Source organism: Leguminivora glycinivorella, chromosome 1 (assembly GCF_023078275.1).
Source record: "Leguminivora glycinivorella isolate SPB_JAAS2020 chromosome 1, LegGlyc_1.1, whole genome shotgun sequence".
Classification (NCBI taxonomy): Eukaryota; Metazoa; Arthropoda; class Insecta; order Lepidoptera; family Tortricidae; genus Leguminivora; species Leguminivora glycinivorella.
The window spans coordinates 37,997,141-38,014,415 of NC_062971.1; the positions used below are offsets into that span (position 1 = coordinate 37,997,141).

General features: G+C 32.4%; 1 protein-coding gene across 2 annotated transcripts; it reads right to left on the minus strand.

Moving 5' to 3' along the window:
- Nucleotides 1-3,111: 3,111 nt before the first annotated feature.
- LOC125231470 lies at nt 3,112-8,597 on the minus strand. Of its 2 annotated transcripts, XR_007177632.1 has the most exons (7): nt 8,217-8,597; nt 7,105-7,542; nt 6,467-6,725; nt 6,166-6,331; nt 5,342-5,537; nt 5,133-5,254; nt 3,112-4,026 (listed from the first exon to the last, which is right to left on the minus strand). XR_007177632.1 is itself a non-coding variant. In XM_048136982.1 (5 exons), the coding sequence occupies exons 3-5, from the start codon at nt 5,436-5,438 to the stop codon at nt 3,739-3,741; spliced, it is 507 nt and encodes a 168-aa protein (XP_047992939.1). In that variant the 5' UTR covers nt 5,439-5,537; nt 6,166-6,331; nt 6,467-6,725; the 3' UTR covers nt 3,112-3,738. The 2 variants fall into 2 exon arrangements, 1 of the variants encoding a protein (XP_047992939.1); XM_048136982.1 differs by lacking the exons at nt 7,105-7,542; nt 8,217-8,597.
- Nucleotides 8,598-17,275: the final 8,678 nt, after the last annotated feature.

The following is a 17,275-nucleotide window of genomic DNA, read 5'->3' on the forward strand; positions in this document are numbered from 1 at the left end:
CGAACGTCTCATTAACGGCCAAATATAAACGTAAGTTTTACGCGATTAAGTCCCATTTAGTTCTTAAAACTATGAGTGCAAATCGTGTTAGTTTTAATGTTATATGAAATAAATGTCTTCATAAAATATTAAAGACAAAATATAAATAAAGGAAATACTTACGATACTTTTTACTGTACAAGCTGGTGAATAATTAATGAATGGAATGAAAAGAAATGCAGATGAACTGATTGGATCTTCATTGCCATTCGCACTTAATCAAATGACAGTAACTACTCTCTTTTTTGCACTTAGTAAGAGGATTGTAGATTTGGTACGGATATAAACATGCTGTTTGCTGCTCGAGTACACAGCACAGACACAGCAGTACAGAGCACGTACACAGCCATAAAAAAAAACGCCTTCAAAAATAGGCGCACAAAACACGGAGAAACTAAAAACCAAAAAATAATAAACCTTTGAATTCAGATTTCTTATCGGATTGCAATAATCTAAACATCCAAATTATAAACAAATCAATTATTTTTGTAGTCGGTTAAAAACGCTGCCGCTGTTTTAATAGTCTGTAATGGACTTATATGTCAATGGTGATAATAATGAAGTGAACACATCCGTTTTGGTCAATTCTTGCCTTTTCAGGGTCCATATATGTATTGTAAAATTTATATGGTATGCAAAAAAAAGAACTATTGAACTTTAATTTAGCAATAGAGTATTGTCATTTCTCCAAGCATTTCTGCCAACCACACTAGTTACATGCCCTCATGGGTACATTAATCTTTATTACCCGTTTGATTGCCGGCCGCAACTTCTGGGTACGTAGCCGAATGGCACAAACGCTCACGAAACGAAACGCTCGTAGATATCTCTCTATCGCTCTTACGTATGGGCGCGACAAAGCCAGACTACCTTTCTCGGTGTTTCGTTTTCGTTCCGCGTGAAATGGCATTCGGCTACGGCACCAGCGATGACTGGCGGTAATCGCAACTTGCGCTGATTACGATCAAGATTGATTGATTCATATGTTGAGTTTCGACGTGTAGTATCAAGAAAATTGAGAGATTAGAAAAGTTTATTGGATATTAACAGCAAGAATATTGAGAGATTTTTTGAGTCCTCATATTTTTTTTTGGGTTCACAATGTAAGTAACATGTACCGCCGCGTTCAATTACATCTACACACCTAAGTGAACAAACATATCTGAAAACGACTCCTAATACTATGAGCATCAATTCGTGTTCAGATATTTCTATTCATGTACACAGAAAAAAAAAATTACTTGAAGCAAGTAATATTATTTGAGTCAAGATCTTTTGGGATTTCGATATAAGGAAAATGGAGAATTACTTAGATTGAGATATAAAATGTTTCGCATTATAGTTCTTAGATCAAGAACTACTTTTTTGTATCAACATTTTAAATATCTCTTCCACTAAAAGCTAATAACTGTTGTTTCAAGAGAGAAAGCATTTTGACATAATTATTCCTTTTCTTAATTTAACATTGAAAGGCTCTTTAACGAAGATTGAATGTATTTTGTTTATAATAGTATTAAAAATTGGCTCAAAAGCGTTAGTTCTTATTGTAAAATAGCACATATTCTCTTCAAATGATGTAAGGCTCTTTTTTCAAAAGCTAAATTGTTTAACCCAAGAACGAAAATATTTAAAACAAGATATTTTCGTTCTTGGGTCAAACAATTTAGCTTTTAAAAAAAGATCCGTACATCATTCTCTTCAAATGATGTAAGGTTCTTTTTTTAAATGCTAAATTGTTTGACCCAAGAACGAAAATATCTTGATCTAAATAGCTGATTAATTTACTCAAGAGCGTTTTGTTCTTATTGTCAAATGGCCCATATTCCGGTCAAATGATGTAAAGCTCTTTTTTTAAAAGCTAAATTGTTTGACCCAAGAACGAAAATATCTTGTTCTAAGTGACCGAGATAATTTACTCAAAAGCATTAATTGTTCTTGCAAAATAGTTCCTTTCTTGTTGTAAAATGGAACTTATTCGAATCAAATGAAGTAAAGCTCTTCTTTTAAGAGTGTTTAATTCTTCTTATAAAAAGTGTCATTCTTGTCGTAAAATGGAACGTATTCCAATCAAATGAAGTAAAGCTCTTCTTTTAAGAGTGTTTAATTCTTCTTATAAAAAGTGTCATTCTTGTCGTAAAATGGAACGTATTCCAATCAAATGAAGTAAAGCTCTTCTTTTAAGAGTGTTTAATTCTTCTTATAAAAAGTGTCATTCTTGTCGTAAAATGGAACGTATTCCAATCAAATGAAGTAAAGCTCTTCTTTTAAGAGTGTTTTATTATTTTTATAAAAAGTGTCATTCTTGTCGTAAAATGGAACGTATTCCATTCAAATTAGGTAAATCTCTTCTTAATCACGACTATAAGGTGTGCCGTTCTCGAGAATGTTCTCCGTTTACTATGGGCTTTGAGCGAGAACGTTTCCTATACAAAATGGAGAACATTCTCGAGAACGGCACAACATGAGCTACAACACTTTTCATACGGACGTTTGTGTATTTGGCGCGTTTACAAAATTTACCATTTTATTTTTGTTTTATTCTTATCATTTTTATGTCTCAAATGAAATACTTATGATGTATTTTTTTATCTATTTAACATCTTTAGTTTTGTTTGCCTACCTTTATAATAATTATGGTCATTTCATCACTATAGACTTTGCGACAATTATGACTTGATTAAATTACCTACCTTAATAAAACAATAATAAAATGGTATATTTTGTAACTAGGATAAATACACAAATTTCCACTTTTAAAGAAGAGGTTTAAATTTTGATGGAGTGCGTGTCCCTTTACAACAAGAACCAGAAATACAAACTTAAAAGAAAAGCTTAATGTAAGTATGTAATTAGAATACGTTCTATTTTACAACTAGAACGAACATGTTACAAGAAGAATTATCTTAACCCACAGAAGTGCTAATCAACTCAAGATTTAACTTTTTACAAAAAGACTTGTGCCGTTTTAAGTATGAATGAGTTTTGATAGTATTCCAGTCTAATTTATACAAGCCAAATTAGTTTTGAAACACATTTATACCTATTCGGAAATAATGGAATGAAAGTGAAATGTAAGTTTCTCATTTATTTTATGCACCAGTTAAAGAAAGTAATTACAAATTCAGAACCTATCAGTATCACTATACAGTATTAAAACTGAATTTAGAACGGAAAACATTTTGACTTATAAGCATATAGGTACATAAATGTATGAGCTACCAAGATTGATTAGAGCTACAAAGTACCAAGATTCTCTACAAGTCAAACTTAGAATAAATCACGTCAATTGTAAATAGATGGTGCAAATACTTAAGTAGGTACATAAGACCAAATGTCATAGATACAATTTCTGTAGCTTAGTATATTTTTACATTTCAAGAACTTTATAGTCTAAGATCCGTACTAAGCTCGATCTTCACCGACGTGTTAACCAGGTGAAAATAATATTTTATTAAGTAAAATAAGTTTCTGAACATGTCTTACTATGGTAACCTCAATAAAAATGGTCAAGATTATATAAAAAAAAATTCAAAGATTTTTAAAAAATAATCTTGACCATTCATTTTTATTGAGGAGACATGTTCAGAAACTTATTTTCATCTGGTTAACACGTTGGTGAAGATCGAGCTTAGTACGGATCCTATACTATAATAAAATTAAAACGTCTAAGTTTAAAACGTCAACTATATACGGTGGTACCTACTGTATCATACGCCGTATGGATTTGATACACTTTTTTTGAATAATTACGTGGAGGTGCTCACACACTTGGGGATACTTGGCGTGAAAAACGTGGTAAATCTTAAACAACAAGTCGAACGTCTTTGCAGCTGAATGCACGTGGTATTTGATATCATGAATAACGATGTATATCTGGGCGAAGTTTTGTAGCGGTCGTTGTATGAGCACGGAGGGTTGCACGGTATCCTTCCGGGCTGCAGCCTTAGCTTTCTGGGCTGCGATTACGCTGTCGATATCTCCGGCGTCCTGCATTAAAAACATAATTTAAAAGTAATGCCATAGTTCCCAGGAATATCCCACTGCTCAGCAGAGGCTCCACTACAAAAATATAAGTTCTTTTTTCTTCATTAAAATATGTACAGCAGAGACTTAGTCATATAGAAAATGGAATTTTAAGGTACACAATAGTTAGTTGTTTTACAAGGGGAAAAGTTGTTGTTTAACCGCACGTGCCAATATTGAAACCTGAGCAACCGAAAGATTCCAATATTGAACCACTCGCGAGCGTAGCGAGTGGTTCGAAAAGTGGAATCTTGTGCGTTGCGAGGGTTTCAAGGGACGAAGGTTAAACAAACTTTGCCGCCGAGTGAAACACAAAAATGTTCACCACACCAACACGAAGAAAACACTGACTATAAAACATCAAACTAAATCAAAACTATCAATTTATTCAATAATTATGATTCAAAATAGTCATATATATTTCGGTAATTTCCACCAGGAAGCTAAAATTAAAGATATCAAGTGAAATTTTGTTTGAAATTATTTGGCACTCTAGTGGATAAAATGCAATTTTGCTATCTGTTTTTGAATAGCAAAGTAAGCCTTTACCAGTTGGTGTGGTGAAAAGTTTTTAATTTTTCCCTTAATTATTGTAATTAAATAAAGAAGTAACAAATACCAAAACATGGTAAGTAAAATATGACTTCATTATGGTGGCTCTATGGCAACTTTGCATGCCTCACAGTTTACACACGTAGAGTGTGTTTAGTAAAACGTCCCACTTTGTCGGTTACCATTAAGGCAAGATTTACTTGTATCTTTATATGAATAAACTGACAAAGCGGCTTTATAGCAATCGACAAAGTGGGACGTTGTCCCATGCACACTCACTAGTAATGATTTTCATATAAAATGAGTGGGAAATATTAAATGGAATACTACTTTATTATGTTCTGGGAACATATTTACCAAAATGAAATATATTGAACTCGCTTGACTCGAAGAGTAAAATAGTAAAACATTAACTGAACAGTTACACAACTTTTATAGTTAATAATATAAATGTATATTAATATTAAAATAAATAGAATAAAACCCTTAAATTTGGATTGGATGCATCTAATACTTACATCTATCTGAACTAATAAGCCCTGGATTGATTCAGTGGTTGAGAATTTGACTTTCCTAGATTTCCGGCCTTTGGGTGGTATTAAAAAATATAGCAGGTAAATCTGCACCGGAATTATTTTGTCTGAAATTAAAAAAAAATTATATGAGACATTAGACTCACACATATTTTCATAAAATGATCAATTATGAATGCATTGTAATTAATTACGTTTTAACGGCCTCTGTATCTTTCTTCGTGGGTAGTGACTCTGCCTATGAAGTACAAGGTCCTGGGTTGAACTTGAATCCCATTTGAATTTGAACATTTTCAAGTTGTCATCCAACAAACTGAATGCTAATGGCTGAATGTGATCTGCTTGTGTGCTCTTTTTCTTTTCGTTCGTTTTTTTGCGTCGTTGTCATTGCTGTGAAAAATAAATTGGTGATTGCGATGGCAAGTATACCTACTAAAATAAATATAAGACGCTTTGATTAAGAGAAGTGTTCTAAAGGAAATACGGCGTTTATTTTTAATGTATTTAGTGTAGTAACTGGCCACAGTGGCCACCTTACACCAAAATCATTTTTGGTGTAATGAATTCTGTGACCTATGAAATAAGCTTTGTTCATAGGTCACAGAATTCATTTTAGTATAACATGGCCAGTAATAAAAATCTTATGCTAAAATCAATTATATTTATATATGTATGGAATTTATCTGTAATATTCATATTCATATATTCATATTCATTTATTCATAAAATTAACAATTTTACATGTCAAAGTTAAAGTTAAATTATCATAATTAGAGTACAATACAATATTACATTTTAAAAATAGAAAATACTCTCAAATAAATTCAATAATTAATTTAAAAAAGAAATAGATGTTGAACAATAATTACAAAAAATAATAATAATATTATGTGATCGTATTGAACATTAAATTGCATTATTATTATAATATTCTGAGATGTCATAAAAAGCATTAATATAAATTGTATACATATATAAATAGAATTGAGGTGGCTAGTTATTTTGAGGAATGTCTTACCAGAGTATCTACTTTGCTGTCTTTTCAAATGGCCCAGGTTTCAAGAAAATCATGTACAGTTTCAATTGTTTGTGTCTTAATTCAAAGGTGTTATTCCACCTTTCACAAACTTGGTCCCATAGCTCATTATATTTCAGCCAAATAGCGTCGTCATTTGAAGCAGTCCCTGAAATAAAACAAAAAAAAAATTATCGAAACTTCGCTATACTTTGTGAAATCAAAAGGAAAAAAGACAACAGACAGATAGAGTTACTATTGCATTTATATTATTAGTAGGTACGAATATAAGTATGGATTTTACCTTGATTATTTTCCACAGACTCTACATCTGTATCCGAATCCCTATTAGAGCAAGTGGGTTTAAGCCCCTGCACTTTTCTCCTGATATGTACAGGAGATTTCGAACCTTGTCCACTAATGTGCCTTTAGCGGGCACATATTTTCTTGAAGCAGATTTGCATGTTGGCACAGCTTTCATATAGTAGGTATATATACTTTCAGTTGGGAAAAGTGAAACTATTTTTGCAGCTAGCAAATTGAATTCTTCTGGTTTGATGTTGCTGAGGAAAAAATATTTTGAATAATCTTCATTCATATTTAAGTATTAATACTAATTTTATTATAGAAACCAGACAGAAAACCATCACAACTACCCTTGACGTAAATGCATAATTTTGCTCCCTTGTGAAAGAATATCTAACTCGCACTAGTCGTCAATCCATCTGGATTGACATGCAAGTACAGTCACCTGTAACCTGTAATAATATCTTACGCAATAAAGGCTGCAAAAATATCTGCCACTAATACCTTACGAGACATTGTAAGAGTGTGTAAGATATTTTTGAGGCCTTCGTTGTGTAAGACATTATTGCAGGTGACTGTACCAAGCCTGAAACTACTGCTGTCTGGTCTCCTATAATCCATTAGCTAAGTACTTACTTGTTAACAATAAATGTGTAGTGATATTTCACCAAAACATCAACAATGATGCTTTTTTGCGAGTTCAATTGTTTGTATTTTTGATAATAATTTAGAACACTATTTACTTGTGGAGTACATTGGCGGATACTCTTCAATTCAAATTATGGCAGTGAAAGCCTACTTGGTACACTTAAGTAGGAATCCAAATCCAAAGTAATGTCTGTCAGAATAACTGACTGATCTTGATCAACTTGCATCACTTCTATACAGTTTGTTTTCGCTTTAATAACCATTAAATCTTCATTGAAGAAGTATGCAGTTTCAGTATCAGTAACTGAGTCTAAGTAATCTTGTAGTTTACTTTTTAGTTTAATTCGGTGCACAATGTGTTTGCAAAGCTCTTTCAAGTATCATTTAAAACCAAATATTTGAACTGTTCCTTGCTTATATCATTTTCTGTAAAAAAAAATAACTTAAATAATTGGATATCAATGATCTTATACTTATTGAAGCATATTTGATAGCTATCGCGGAACTCTCCTATGTATATTGAAATGGGAAATGAACGAAATATGTGGATCAAAAACGAATAAATATCTGTAATAACTAAAAATAGCACAAAACCACAATATCATTAAGTCTTGCGGTTGGAGACAGGCTGAATCAAAGTCTTCCACTGCGACATGGTGACAAAATATATTTGAAATTTAAAAACTTCAGAAGACAAATGAACATCTTGATCGACCCCGGAGATGTATGGCAGTTGCAAAATAAACGATTAAGAAGCTTTCGTTATTTTGATTTAAAATTTCACGATTTTCACACATTATTTGAACAAAATGGGACTTCGAGTATTAATATAACTTGTTTTATTTACATCCACGTGTCAAAATGCCCATTGTCTCGTTTTGATAAGATAATACTTTAGTTCTTAATAGTTTAGTAACATACAAATATATCTAGCAAATGAGTAAAAATGTAAATGATGTACTTAGGTAATTTTGTTTAACCTAACATTTAATATGTATCTTGGTAAAACAAAAATGCTTACTTTACGCTTTAAAGAGAAACTATTTTATCTGCCATACCTTTTGATCTGCCAGCGATATTCTAGAAAATACACAACTTACTTTTAAAGTTCTCGACGACTACTGACGGCAAATCCCAGGATACCAATTTGTTTTCTGTGTCTTCTTCCATTATTTTAGTAGGTATACTTGCGATTGCAATCACCAAGTTAATTTTACCACCATAACACTTTCACAGCAATGACAACGACGCAAAAAAACGAGCGAAAAGAGCACAGAACAGTACACGAGCAGATCACATTCGGCCGTTAGCTTGGTTTGTTGGATGACAACTTGAGAATGTTGCCAGTATCAGTTTTTTTTTACCCAATAAATACATCAGTAATCACAAGTCCAACCTAGATAATGTAACTATAGATGGTTAAGCAAAGCATGAGAGTAAAAAATGGCGGCAAATTTGAATAATGTGCTCATACATTGTCGTCCCATAGAAAATTTTAATTTTGTTCTCACGATTTGCTTGACCGTCTATATACAGTCTGGCAAAAAAGAGTAGAAAATAATAGGGGCACCACTGTCTATGTAAAACGTCTTGCATATGGCAACTATTGAATCACTTTGACGTCTCTTTTGTATGAAAACAGTAAGTGTAGCCATGATAAAAAAAATAGTTCAATTTCTACTCTTTTTTGCCAAGCTGTCACATGGGAAAGAGGCCCGAAGTTTAGTCTCTTTCCGTCTTAATGCTATTGCACGGTCACACATTCGGTGTTTTTTGGATAAACTATTTTTAAAAATGCTACCCGACGGCAAATTATGTAAGAAATAAAAGTTGTCATGTAGTATTTTTCAAAATAATGCGTATTTGAGGCAAAATTTAATAAAATCTGTTTTTGTTTTATATGCAACCATAAAATAGGTACCTTATTTCAAGAAAATCTTGGGCGATCCCGCCTTCTAACCTATTGGGCTTTATTTTCCTACTTGTCAAAAGTATAAAATCATGCACCAGTTACTTCTGGAGGGGGCCTATTTTTAAGGAAGGCAAAGATCATTGAAAAAAATATTTTTCTTAAGTAATAAAGTGCAGGTACGACAAATGATCGACATTTCTATAAAAAAACGACATTTTTAACCTGTAAGCAAATTCCAAAAACGTTTAATTTAGAAATAGTACGTTTTATGAGTAAACATACGTAACTTCATGATAGATAATCAGTATGTAATCTATGTGATTGCACTTGTATGGTTTGTAACGTGTCTTTTTTGGTAGGTACATACCTACACTTGAAAATGCCACGCGTTAAGGCTTAACTTTTTTATATCTAAATGTCAATTGTTCGTTGTATGGTTATTTTTAAAACTGTATGTTTTAAATTATGCGAAAAATACAATAAATTATAGACGATCAAGCAAATCGTGAGAGTAAAAAAACAAGCGAAATTAAAATTTTCCATGGGACGTAAAACCCGCGCCCTTGCAGTTTGCCGCCATTTTTTATTCTCACTTTTTGCTTGACTGTCTATACTAAGAAATAAACATTTTTTTTATTTACATCTCGTTTGCCTCCTATTAAACAATAATAAAAAAACTTATAAAAGTAACTGGTGCATGATTTTAATCAAACTTAAAAATAATGCGTATTTCATTATTTTGATAAACACTAGAAAGGAATTTTCGAAATGTATAAGTACCTATGCAAAACTAAGTAGCAACACGCTAAGTAGCTCTATGCCTTTGTTGTTTTATGAAACGGTTTATTATTTTATGCCTTTTACAATTATTTCAAAAACATATCAAAAGCGTGGTAGATTGTGTGAAGATTGTTCGCTAAACCATTCTCCAAGATTATCGGGTAAAAAATGAATACAGCAACACTGCTCATAGCAAAAAATGCAACTTCTTGAGACAAGATTTGTAAATTTTGTTGCAAGAACTAGCAAGAAATAATATCTTGGAGCAATAATGCTTTTGCTTTCGAAGGTCTTGATTTAAGATTCAAATATTTCGACTGTCTTGAGACAAAAACGATTTTTTCCGTAACATAGGTAAGTATATATAGGTATACAATACAATTACATGCAAACAGACGAAGTATTTAATCCTCGCTATGGTTTGTACAACGCATATAAGCCAATATTTAGGTATATAGATTGCGGTGCCGGTACAATCTTCAGTACCAGACTAAAATGTCCGGTACCTGCGTCGTACCGGGAATTCCCGCTACTTCGATACTTTTCAGTACCTACTAATTGTTTTTCCAGCAAACATTACTAAAACCCGTGACAAATGCTTTGCTTGCTTCTTATCATACAAATTTATAGTCTATAGTAATACTGAGTGTGGGTGTTGTTGTCTATAGTAGTATTTGTAGTCCTTAGTCATATTATATATTATTACATTCTTCATTGTTAATTTAACTGAATCTTGAGTGAAACTAGTAATATCTTCTACCGAGAAATATATTAGGTACTTGCTTTTAGGATTTCTGATTCTTGATTGTTAATTTAGCCGAATCTTGATTGAACTAGTAATATCTTCAACCGAGAAATTTTTTATTTCCTTTTAAAATGTCTAAATTCTTGATTGTTAATTTAACTGAATCTTGAATAAAACTAGTAATATCTTTTACCGAGAAGTATATTATTTGTTTTGAGATAATCTTAATTCTTGATTGTTAATTTAAGTGAATCTTGAATAAAACTAGTAATATCTTCTACCGAGAAATATATTACTTGCTTTTAGAATGTCTAAATTCTTGTTTGTTAATTTAATTGAATCTTGAATGAAATTAGTAATATCTTTTAATACCGAGAAATATATTACTTTCTTTTAGATTGTCTTAATTCTTGGTTATTAATTTAACTGAATCTTGAATGAAACTAGTAATATCTTCTACCGAGAAATATATTACTTGCTTTTAGATTGTCTTAATTCTTGACTGTTAATTTAACCGAATCTTGAATGAAACTAGTAATATCTTTTACCGAGAAATATATTACTTGCTTTAAGATTTTTTAAATTCTTGATTGTAAATTTAACTGGATCTTGAATGAAACTAGTAATATCTTTTACCAAGAAATATATTACTTTCTTTAAGATTGTTTTAATTCTTGATTGTTAATTTAACAGAATCTTGAATGAAACTAGTAATATCTTTTACCGAGAAATATATTACTTGCTTTAAGATTTTTTAAATTCTTGATTGTAAATTTAACTAGATCTTGAATGAAACTAGTAATATCTTTTACCAAGAAATATATTACTTGCTTTAAGATTTTGTAAATTCTTGATTGTAAATATAACTAGATCTTGAATGAAACTAGTAAAATCTTTTACCAAGAAATATATTACTTGATTTTAGAATGTCTACATACTTGGCTGAATATTTCAATAATTCTTGGGTGAACTAAATAATATCTCCTATCAAGTAATATATTACTTGCTTGAATACTTTTCAGTTGTTCATTTGAGATTTAAATGTAATCTTGAGCTAAGTTTGACTCTATATTGGCACAAGAATGAATTCTTAAATCAAATCTGCTTAATCATTCTTCAGGTGAGAAATAAATTAGTTTTGATTTGAGATATAAATTTTGACTCAAATAATATTTGCTTTCATCCAAGATTTTCGGTCTTGAATATGAAGAATTTTAAATTTTTGAAACGTTAGTGAGATTATCTTATTTCAAGATATATATATTTGAGATCAAGAAATATTAGGTGAAACACATCTGGTTCTTGTTTCAAAAAACCATTTTTTTCTGTGTATGTACAGTGTACACAGATGAAACTAAAACTATAGTATGATGAATATAAATGCTACCCACCTAAAACCCTTTAGATGTTTCGGGTGTCAGTGGACACGGACAGTGGAAATCGCTTGCCGTCAAGCAATCCATCTGTTTTTTTGTCTTCATTCTCATATAAAAACTACATATATTTCTGAAATGAGTTTGACCCTAATACTCATTACACGCAGCTACAATTTCTACGATGATTCATTTGGAAAGCACTTGGAACTAAACATGCTAAACGCCGCCGACTGGCCTGTGATCTGGGCTGCATTGCGGAGGCCTCGGACGCAGCACCACAATTAGTATGGTAATAAACTGAGGGACCACGCATACCTGCCGCAGCGCACAGAAAATGACAGTAAGACGTAGGTAAAGGAGCGGGATTTTGATCAGATAGATGAACAACTTTTGTTTGAGTTTGACATAAATGGTGGAATCGTGATAAATGCCTTTTGGCATGAAGACGGCACATAATCAAAGTGACCACAAAAACCACATCATTATTTCTGGAATGATCTGGATTCTGGGCTACATTACGGAGGCCTCGGACGCAGCACCACAATTAGTATGGTAATAAACTGAAGAACCACGCATACCTGCTGCAACACCCAGAAGATGGCAGTGGGACGTAGATTAGGGAGCAGGACTTGGATCAGAAAGATGTAACATCTTATATATAGTTTTTCTGTTTAAAACTTTGATCAATAAGTACATAATGTTTTTTGGCATGAACTAAGCACAAATAATAGATACATATTTGTATATCTTTGTGCAACAATGTAGAATAAATAAATACGGATACATTTTGTATTTTACTCCATATCAAAAACAAAAGTTCCAAGGCACTCCAACGAAGAATGATTTCTGTTTGTTATAACTTTAGCTTCATTAACTAAATGATAGTGTATTGCTTCTTCCCCTGTAAGTACTATAACATCAACGTGAGCATTTTAAATCAGTCTCTGGGTTCATATTTATAGCAAAGCCTTGGCGTCTATTTCAGACGATTCAATGGTGCAATGTCCGAGAAACATCGCTTTGGTGGCTAAACAGACCTATGCAGATCGACATATTTATTCACATAGCTGACAAGGGAAGCTTACAACGGATTCACATTATTCGTGAAAAATAGTTATATGTGCATTAATCATTTGTGCAAACATTATCATATCCCAGCCGATATTTTCAAACACAATTTATTAATAACCCAGTTTTGACCAACTGTTCTTACAAAACGACTGCGCTACATACCACACGCCTTGCACTACGCGTTTTATGACCGTTCGTTATACTTGGTGCTGCATTGCTAATAACTGATAACGTATGATTGGACACGCAAGAAACTTACTGCCTTCATTACTTTTTTATTAAAATTTTAATGCTCTTTACTGATGTTATAAATCTACTGTAATTCGTAATAAATAGTGTTTATATGCTTTAAACAATTTACAGTTGTAAGAAATAAAATAATAAAAATTATGAAATAAAACTATTGAAACGGATTAAATCGCGTATAATGAATGTAATTTTTTTTTCCTCAGTCACCCGTTGACCACGAACGCTGTAAAGAGTTCGAAACGTCGGGATGAATTTTAAATTCATTATACGCGATTTAATCCGTTTCCATAGTTTTATTTGATGAGTAACTATCGCGGGTTTAGGCCCATGACTACATATTCCCAATCCTACAGATTCTCTAATCTACAGAGTCCCAATTTAACAGATAACCAATTATACAGATTCCCAATTCAACAGATAACAAATTACACAGGTTCCCAATTTAAGAGACAACCAATTATACAGATTCCCAATTCCACAGATTCTCTATAATACGGATTCCCAATTTAACAGATAACCAATTACACAGGTTCCCAATTCTACAAATTCTTTATTCCACAGTTTCTTATCTCTACAGTTTCCCAATTATACAAATTCCTAAATGCACAGATTTTTTTGTTTATTTATAAAACAGAGCCGCTTTCTTTGTAGTCAGATGAAAAACTTTGGTTAAATTTTTAAACTCTACAGATTAGCATCCTTCAAAATGACAGCCAGTAATTATATTTATCTAAAGAAATAGTTTTTATCTAATTTGATACAACATATTCAAATAACATATCATATTTTTATGGTGCTATTATAATATTTAATAATATTGTATAAATATATGTATTAGAGTAAAATTGAAAATAGTATACATATTTTCAAATATGGCCGTACTAATTAGTTATAATCTGTAGAATTGGGAATCTGTAGGACTGGAAATCTGTTGGACTGGGAATCTGTAGAATTGGGAGTTTGTGGAAATGGGAGTCTGTATAATCACGAATATGTTGAATTGAAATTTTGTAGAATACCAATTATGTACAATTGTGAATGTATAGAATCGAGATTCTGTAAAATTTAAATTATGTAAAATTGGGAATCTGTAGAATTGTGAATATGTACAATCAAGATTCTGTAAAATTTAAATTATGTAGAATTGGGAGTCTGTAGAGATAGAAATCTGTAATACAAATCTGTAGAACTGGGCCTAAACCCTATCGCGGTAACCGAAGACAATATTAATAAAAGATGAATCATAAAGGTCTGCGAAGTATAACAAATCGTTGATAGTTAAATTAACTGGCAAAGACAATAGCTTTTCAAAAGCTTATCAAAAGAGGTACTTAACTCGATTTTTGGTCAAATTTAGTGGTCGTCTTTCTTGCAGTAAATACTTAATAATCCTTATGCCTTTAAGCTCAGTAGGTCGACATGATTGCTCGTTTGTTTCCTTATCTATTAAAAAAAAATGATCCAGCCTAAAACACAAGAAATCTTAGCAGAGCTTTATAAGATAAATAATCAACATAAAGTTCCAGGTCGATTTAGAACCTGTAATCTTCGTAATAAGGTCTGTCGGCTTATCACTAAACCAACGCTATCAAAACGAACTCAAACTATTAGTGTTAATCATCATCATATCAGCCTTTTATCGCCCACTGCTGAGCATAGGCCTCTCTTCCAGTACGCCACTTGTCCCGGTCCTGGGCTAATCTCATCTAGTGTTAATAGTAGGGAGGAAGTTACAAACAGTTCGGCCGGCTGCGTTTTATAGCACTGGCTCTGTCCATTACAACTACACGAAGCTTAACTTACTGTTTACTAACTTTAATAAGCAACTTAAGCAAGTTACTATAATTAAGTTCTAATATATAGAAACTATGTGGGGTCTTAGGAAAACTGTTTAAATTCATAAAATGTTACCAAACTATTCCTCTCATAACTATAACATACCAAAATGACTTAAAAACTTTTGCGTAAGGAAATAAATATTACTTGCGTTTCTTTTGTGTACCTATTATTTGGCTTTTCTGCAAAGAGGATCGAGTATTATAGAGAGTTACTGTCGATGTAAAATGTGTAATCATAGTGCATAGACTGCCATCTCTTGACACAGACTTGAAACTTTTGAACCTTAGTTTTGACAATTTGGCCCATATTCTTAGCTTGATATGTTTTAAAATATCAAATATTAATATTAGCGCCATCTAGCTGAGCGTACCCCAAAGGTGTAATGCCATCTAGGTCACAGTACTTTTTTCTGTATGGTACTGAGGTACGTTTTTTTCTTAGACTTTATCTGTCTATACGGAGTTATATATGTCTTTTCATTTCTGTTATATAAATTCCATACGCGTCACATAATTATTGTTGTTACATTTGTATCAGGTAGACTATGCGCGATGTTATTAGATAGCTAACTTTATTACTTTTAAGTCCTGGTCACGGCACCAATTGCTTTGAAACTATGGCAATAGTAATATCAAATGCTACATTTCACTCTGAATCCCAGTTTATATCAAACTAGTTTTCGCTGATATGAAAACATGGCAATTCTTGATCGGCAACTCCAGCTTATAATACGAGTGCTACAGGTACATACAATTACAATAAGTTATTTTATGCAACAGGCGTTTAAAGGAGGTCAAAAAAGACGAGTGGCATGGGTAACAATTTGAGGCGAAGCCGAAAATTGTTATTGAGACGACACGAGTATTTTTTGACCCAGTTAAACACCGTTGCATACAATACTTTTTCTACGACCATGCACTTAGTTTTTAATAGTTTTCTTGAATAACTTTCGTGAAATTCACACTGCTTCCTGTATTTTGACGCAAAGGTTTGCACTGTCAGCTCAGCTGCCCAAAGCCTTTCCGCGCACTCGCGCAGTGCGTTATAAGGCGTTGCCATGGTTACAAAGCCAAACAATGCGTTTTCAGTTTTTTCGATACTGCGCGCATGCGCGGAAAGCCGGCGGACACTGGCTTTGGGGAATAGACCTTTATGTAGGGTTTTAAAGATCTATGCACGACCGTGTAAATGACGTATAACAGCTCGGGAGTAGAAAAATTACTATAATATACAAGGTGTCCCCCAATATTTATTTATTTATTTATACTACAAGTAATACATGATAATTCAACATAAGTGCTGCAAAGACAGAAAGTCTATCAATCTAGTAATAGTGAGCTGTAGTAGGTACAAGTAGGCATAATTACAGTAAGTTGAAACAGTGCGGCGCGACGGGTGCATTTTATTGCATCGACCGACGCCACGCTTGTATTCAGAGCTGTATTGCCAATTCTCATTCGTGGATGAGGTACCCGTTGACAGGTTTTAGTGTGCAACATATCTTTTTGTAATCTGTGATATTAAAAAGGGTCTACATTTCAATTTTTTTTTTCATATTCAAGTGATAGAAAAGTGTAATGCTGAGCAAAGTTTTGAGACAAGACATTGACATTAGGCGGTAATGCCGCAATATTTACTCAACTGTTATGTTTTTTTTTTACATATAACATAATGACCTTAAATTGTGATATTCAATGGTTATTTATTACGAATTATTAATATAATTATACAATAATTGATCCTATAATAAAAATGAAAAAATTAGAATTAGTGTATTTAGTTATATAAACTGTACTAACAAAATACTAAGAGCAGATTTAAGCTATAATTATCTAGAGTATTATAAGAAACGGCAAGACTTTACGCGTATGTATAAGTAGGCACAATAACAACCCAATTTGTCCGGTTTATTTACTTGTAGGTACATCCCCATATAGGTAGTACAATAACAACACAATTTGTTTGGTTTGTTTGCTTGTACACATATTCACAATCACATACGGAAAGCTAGGGAACCTACTCATGTAGAACCGAGTGTGGCATTTGAACTATTCGCATAGTACGATTTTACTCTTCCATTTATTCTTAACGGTGAATAGACTAGGAGCCCTAGCTAAACCCTAGCGTGTGACTGAATAGCTAGAAACGCCAGGTTCTCGGTACAACAACGTGGGGTAATAGATGTTA